General features: G+C 53.7%; 1 protein-coding gene across 6 annotated transcripts in view; it reads left to right on the top strand.

Annotated features, from left to right (window-relative positions):
* Nucleotides 1–216: 216 nt before the first annotated feature.
* ARHGAP44 (Rho GTPase activating protein 44) overlaps nucleotides 217–6,000 on the top strand; it is a 202,475-nt gene continuing 196,691 nt past the window's right edge. For 5 of the 6 annotated variants that reach the window (XM_037808251.1, XM_037808250.1, XM_037808245.1 and 2 more), the window contains exon 1: nucleotides 217–470. In XM_037808251.1, the coding sequence (XP_037664179.1) occupies nucleotides 418–470 (53 nt within the window). In that variant the 5' untranslated portion in view covers nucleotides 217–417. The remainder of the gene's footprint in view (nucleotides 471–6,000) is intronic. The other variant, XM_037808248.1, reaches the window with a different exon arrangement.

Raw genomic sequence — 6,000 nt, 5'->3', positions numbered from 1 at the left:
CACCTGGGTGGGCACCTGGGTGCGAAACTACAAGTCCCAGAATACCCGGCGCCGCCCGCACAGGCGCAGCGGGGCCACCCCGCCAGCGAGCCAGCCAGCCTGCGGAGACGCCGGGGTCCCCGCGCGCCGGACCCGAGCCGCGGGCGGGCAGCTCGAGCGGAGCCGGCCGGGCCGAGAGCCGCGGCGGGCAGGGCTCCGAGGGCGCCGCGGCGCGCGCGGGCGGAGGATGCGGCGGGAGGCGGAGTAGGCGGGGGTGCCCTGGGGAGCGAGCCGCGCGCGGGCCGGGCAGGCGGCTCCCGGAGGCTCCGCAGTGCCGTCGCCGGGGAGGCTGGGCGCGGGAGCCATGTAACCTGCGGCGGGCTCCGGGCTGCGCCGTCCTCCCGCCAGCTCCCGGGCCAGCGCGGCAGCGGGGCCACGATGAAGAAGCAGTTCAACCGCATGCGCCAGCTGGCCAACCAGACCGTGGGCAGGTAGGCGACCCGCGGGGCTGCATGCGCCGGGGCGCGCGGGTGATGGAGCCCTCGCCCGCTCCCGGCCTCCCCTCCTCCCTGCCCAGCGCCCCGTCCCCGGGGCCGGCTCCTCCGGGGCGCCGCTCACGGTCGCGACCCCTCCTCGTTGAACTTCCCAGACCCTGGAGCCCTCCTGGCGCGCTGTCCCCGGCTCCGGGGCTCCGGGTGCCAAGCGCAAAGTGTGACGCATCCTTTACCTGCGTCCCTCGCTTGCTCCTGCACCCCGTCCTCCCTCCCCGTCCCCGGGACTCCCTTTTCCCCGCGGCCGCGGAGCTTCCTGGAAACAGGTGTTTGCGCGGAGTGCGCTGGAGGGAGCGGAGCCGCAGTCAGTCGCCCAGGATTCCTCCCCTGCGCCCCCGAGTTCAGGGCTTGCTCCGGGGGCCGTGGGGAAGTGTGGGGCCTGGTCGGTTTGGCACGGCCCAGCCCGCCCCTCCTGCCGTGTTTGTTGTCAGGGACTGTGGCTGGAGGAGATTCTGGATCACTTTCCTGGCCCGGTTTCTTGGGGCGTTTGGTGGTGGGGAGAGGATCTGGGGTGGGGGCGGGGAGCAGGGAAGGTGGAATGGCGCTGCTGTGTGTCGGCTTGGTCCTCAGGCTGATTTCCGTGGAGGGAGGGAGGGAGGGAGGCTGCGGAAAGGGAGGCCCAACTGCTCTGGAAGATGCGACGAGCAGAGGGGCACCGCCAGGTAGGGGAGGGGGACGGAGGCCCCGCCGTCAGGAGGACCCGGCCTGCTCTCATCGCGGGGAAAATGGGCTACATCTGGGCGAGTGTCTCCTGGCGCGGCCCTGCGGGGTGCCAATGTTTATTAACGTTACATAAGGACGCTGGCGGGCTTCTTCCAAAGCTAGACGTTCTCCGAAGACAAAATTGTTAGGTGGAGGGGATTTTTCATCCCTTCCATTTCACTCTGTGTTAAAGGAATTCAGGTGTGCAATTGTAAAGCAATTAGAAAGCAAAGTACCCAGCCCTGGGTGCAGTTCAAGTGCTAACTCAACACATCTAGGGCTCTCCACTAGGTTTACGGAGAAACCAAATACCTTTCTTGGGTGGGAAGTGGAGCCTACCTGGCACCTGGTCAGGTGGGGGTGGGGACAGCCTTGGGGGATAAGGGACATCTCAACTCCCGTCTAAGCACACTGCCCTAGTTACAGTGGGCACCTGAGGCCAGGGGGTGCAATGCAAGCTCTTGCTTCCAGGGATTCCAGATGGTTTCTAAGGAACAATGTCTAAAATTGACTTGGATTCCTTTTCCTTCCCAAACACATGTGCTTTAACAGAGGGAGAATTTATGAAGAGCAAAATCAGATTAGCCGTGATTGCTGGCACGGTACTGTCACAAATATAGGCTCACGTGGGCTGCCTTTGGGATCTGTTAGGCGCTGAATTAGTGTTTTCCTGGTATCCGTTGTTTAGTTAGCAGTTGACTGTCAAGCTGACCAGTCTTTCATGTCTTCACTTCAGCATCAACCTGTGGGTTGGTATCAGGCATCACGGAGGACTAACAAAGACACCAGGACTTAGATTACTTGTTTCGCTCAGTCTTGAGGTTTCAGTTTGATGCCAAAATGGCAGTGTTTATGTCTCCTCTGTGACACCCCCCCATTGGAACACAGCTCTCCTGTCTCTTTTCAGGACTCATTTTGAAGCGTTAAGATTTGTGAGCCTCGGGAATCCCTTATTTTTCATCCTTGTCCAAGAAGGGGATGAAAAAGGGTGAGGAAGGTTGGGTTTCAGAACAAGTGGTCTTACTTACCGAGAGCACATCCTTGGATGTCCAAGAAGTTGGTCACCAAAAGGTACTTTCCAGTTGCCTTTTGGGACTCCAGCGGATGTTGGGGTGTGGACGAATCCTGCCTCCTTATCAGATGGTGTCCACTGTGCCATGCACAAAGCCGAGTGGAGCCAGCCTCTGTCCTTTTTGATGAAATCCAGGATGAACCTATTAAAGCATGAATTGGGTCATGTCATCCTACTGCTCAGTAAAAGCTCCAGTGGTATCTCATTACCCTTAATGTCCCCAATCCTTTGGTACCATGCCACATTCATTCTGTCCAACCCTGTCCTCATCCACTGGGCTCCAGCCACAATAGCCTCCTTGCCCCAAACACACCAAGCCTTTTCCATCTTGAGGCTTCTGTTTTTGTTTTCCCTCCCTAGCTGAGGATGTGCTTTTCCCATGACCCTCTTCTCCATCATTCAAGTATTAGCTCAATGTCACCTCCCCCAAGAAGCCTTCCCTGGTTGCTCTCTGTAGCCCACTGTCCTGTTTATTTTTGTCACAGCTCTTATCACTCTCCGAAATGTTCTTTATTTATTATTATTTTTCCCTGTGTGTCTGTATGCCCCCCCAATAGAATGTATCAGTCTTTGCAGTGCAGTTGCCTTGTAGACCGCTTGTGCTCCATGAATGTTGATTGGCAAGATTAATAGTTTTCTTTAGAGTTCAAGAGGGTAAATAAAAGGAGCAGCCTTTATCTTAATGAGAATGTAGTGAGTCATGGTCCTTTGTATAATGGGGTAAAGAGGCCAAAAATTGCTTCTTAATTTCTTCAATCAATAGAAGCACATAGGCTTGGATGTTTGGAATTTAGATGTTTGGAATTTATAGAGATGCTTGATCAAGCCGCTTGATTTTATTCTCTGCATGGTTTTGAAGTGGTGACTTCCCTCTCTCTGAAGGAGTGCTAGATCTGGGCTTCAGAGTTCATTCAGCATCCTCATGGCTCTTTTCCTGGCTTGCCTTCCATAAGTTGCACGTTCTGGAGTTCTCTGGAATATAAAAATATTAGGGATTGGATCGAGCCATTTTAACAATGTAGAAATTGCCATACTCACACTTAGGCTATGAGGTTACCTGCATTTTCCTTTTAAATGCTCACAGCTGAGGAGGAGAGCAGGCATCTGTGGCAGCAAAAAGGGTTTCTGAAACCCATCACATTTAACTGGGAAAGGTTTTCTCTCGGGTTTGGTCTGCCTGCATATCCAGCTTTTGTCCATGTGCCTTCTCCTTTGGACTTTCCAATCCCTGTCCCTTCCCTTCCACCATCCTCTGGGAAGCCTTCTCTGACCACTCGAGACTGGGGTGCCGAGTGCCCGATGGCTAGGATGGACAGATCTGGTTTGTTGCTTACTGACTATAGGATCATGAGTTTACCTCTCTGCATATTAGTTTTCTCATCTGCAAAATGGGAGTAGTTTGGATTGCACCTCGGTAACGTGGCAGTTGTTTGACGATTACATGCGATTATCTCTGAATAGTGCTCATTGCTGGTAGATGTTTAATAAATGGCAGCTACAAGTATCTATGAGTGACTGTTATAATTATTGTTGGGTGGAAGGCATTACGCCATGCATTCATTCACTCAGTAAATATTTATTGGAAGCTTACTGTGTGCCAGGCTCTGTTCTGGTGCGGGAGATATTGTTGTGCAAAGTAAACAAAATCTCTGTTCTCTTGGAGATTTACATACTAAAGGCATGCCATACTTGTAATTTTATCTTTCCTTGCTTCTCTTCTCCTCTAGACTTTGAACTCCTTGGGGCAGGCACAGCTCCCCAAATCTTGGCATATAGGGGGTTCTCTGAAATTCCTTCACAACTGAATGAATAAATGAAAAGATCCATGTCTCATGCAATGTAGCACAAAGATGGGAGAAGCTCCTGACGCCAGGCCTTGATTTTGTGATGGAGTGTTCAGAGGGTGAGATGCAGCTGCTCTGCTGAGCCTGGGAATGACAGAGTGAGACTGAGGGGAGGATTTGGTTCAGCCCCGACTTATGGCCCCATTTTTTTTAAAACCTTTACCTAGTGGTTGCTCTGGTGAGAAGAAGCCTGAAAAACACAGTATTTTTCTTGAAAGTGTCATTGTGTTTGCCTTGGTTGGAACAAAGTCCTGAGCTGAAATCTAGTACCAAAGAGAGTTGGTAATTGAAAGAGAAAATGGAAGTCAGGTGGGGAGTTTTGATCTGGTGGGGAGGAGGATTTTTTTTTTCAGGTCTGCACAGTGGGGTCAGAAGGAGACACACCTGGAGAGATGCTGCCTACTCCATTGCAGGTGTCGGGGTCACTGGCAAAAGCACGACTCACACAGGCTTTGATGGAAAGATGTTTTACTCCCTTAGAAGATCAGAGCACGGTCAGCTTGGCTCGTGGGCATCAGTTCCCACAGCCTGGGGGTCTCAATCCATGGCCAACACAGGGAGATGCTCTAGGTGCAGCATCTGCTCTTGTGTTTGTGTGCCACAGTGGGGGAACCCCGCTCCCACCCTGCCAGGGAAAGGTGTACCACCGGGGTGGGGGGCTTGTGTGTCAAACATGCTAGATGTGTCAGACATGCTCACCTGAGTCCACCTGTCTCCAGTGAATATTTACGTGTGCTTGGGGCAGTAGGGGAAGGAAGGTATTGACCTACCTGGTTCTGAGCCCAGGATGTGTTTGTGGGTCCCAGGGAAAGGTGGCAGGCTGCCCCAATAGCCCCCTTCTCTCGGGGTTGCTGGAGATTGAAGTGAATCTGGCCACACAGAGTGCTCAACCAGTGATTGGTGACATCGGCTGCCATTTTCTTTTTCTGCTTGCCCATGCACTCTTCTAAAAAACCCTGGCCTTCTTAAGTTTAAGGTACTACTTCTAAGCTGATTCCTGCAGCCACTGCCCAGCGATGGCTGTAGCTGGGCTCTGTGCTCTTGTGAAAAAACTGATGCTATTCAAAGTACCCGAGAGTAGGCAGGGAGCTAGAGAAGGGTGGGAGGAAGGAGTGGGAAGATGGGGAGGAAGGCGGGTTGGAGCCGGTGGATGATCCAGTTGTGGAGGCTACGTGTGGGTGGGTGGAAGACAAAGTTCTGGCAACAGAGCCCTGTTGTCCATTCCCAGGCCGCTCGCTTGGTTTCTGGTGCCTGGCTTTGCCGCACGTCGTGCTACTGTGCAGCTCGGAGGATTCGGCTGCAGCGGGCCGTGCACCAGCCACTGGTACCCAGCTAGATGCGAGAAAGCAGGCAGTCTCCAGGAGCCCCGGCGCTGCAGGCAAAAGCCGCTGAGGCCAGTGAGAGCCATCTCCTTGGAGGATTGCCTGGAACACAGCAGGCCTCCTGAGGAGCTGGGATCCAAAGGGTAGGATGTTCGGGAAAAGTCAGATGGATTGCAAATTCATGATGGAGCCAATTTGTTCCTTCCCTCTGACTGTGAAGTTACAGCTGTCAGACCAGCACAGGCCCAGCAGAACTGGGTAAAGAGGCCCTAACCTGGTCCCCAGGGAGCCCTGTGCCCATTTATTAGAGTCCGGAGCAGGATTTTTAATTAGAATCTTACTGGAAGCCCAGGCCTCACCACCTGCTGTGATGCGTACCTGTGCGAGTTAACAGAACGTACTAGCTACTGTGCTAGCAGATCTGGAGAGAATCCTCTTCACTCTTGTCTTCCAAGCTCCTTACCGTGCAGGTTTGCTGAGTTGCAGCCTTCTGCTGGCTGCTGCGACTGGCAGCCTGGATTTCCTGCAGG

Source organism: Choloepus didactylus, chromosome 18 (genome assembly GCF_015220235.1).
Source record: "Choloepus didactylus isolate mChoDid1 chromosome 18, mChoDid1.pri, whole genome shotgun sequence".
Classification (NCBI taxonomy): domain Eukaryota; kingdom Metazoa; phylum Chordata; class Mammalia; order Pilosa; family Megalonychidae; genus Choloepus; species Choloepus didactylus.
Note: the sequence above shows the minus strand (reverse complement) of the source record. Positions and strands in the feature narration are given on the sequence as shown.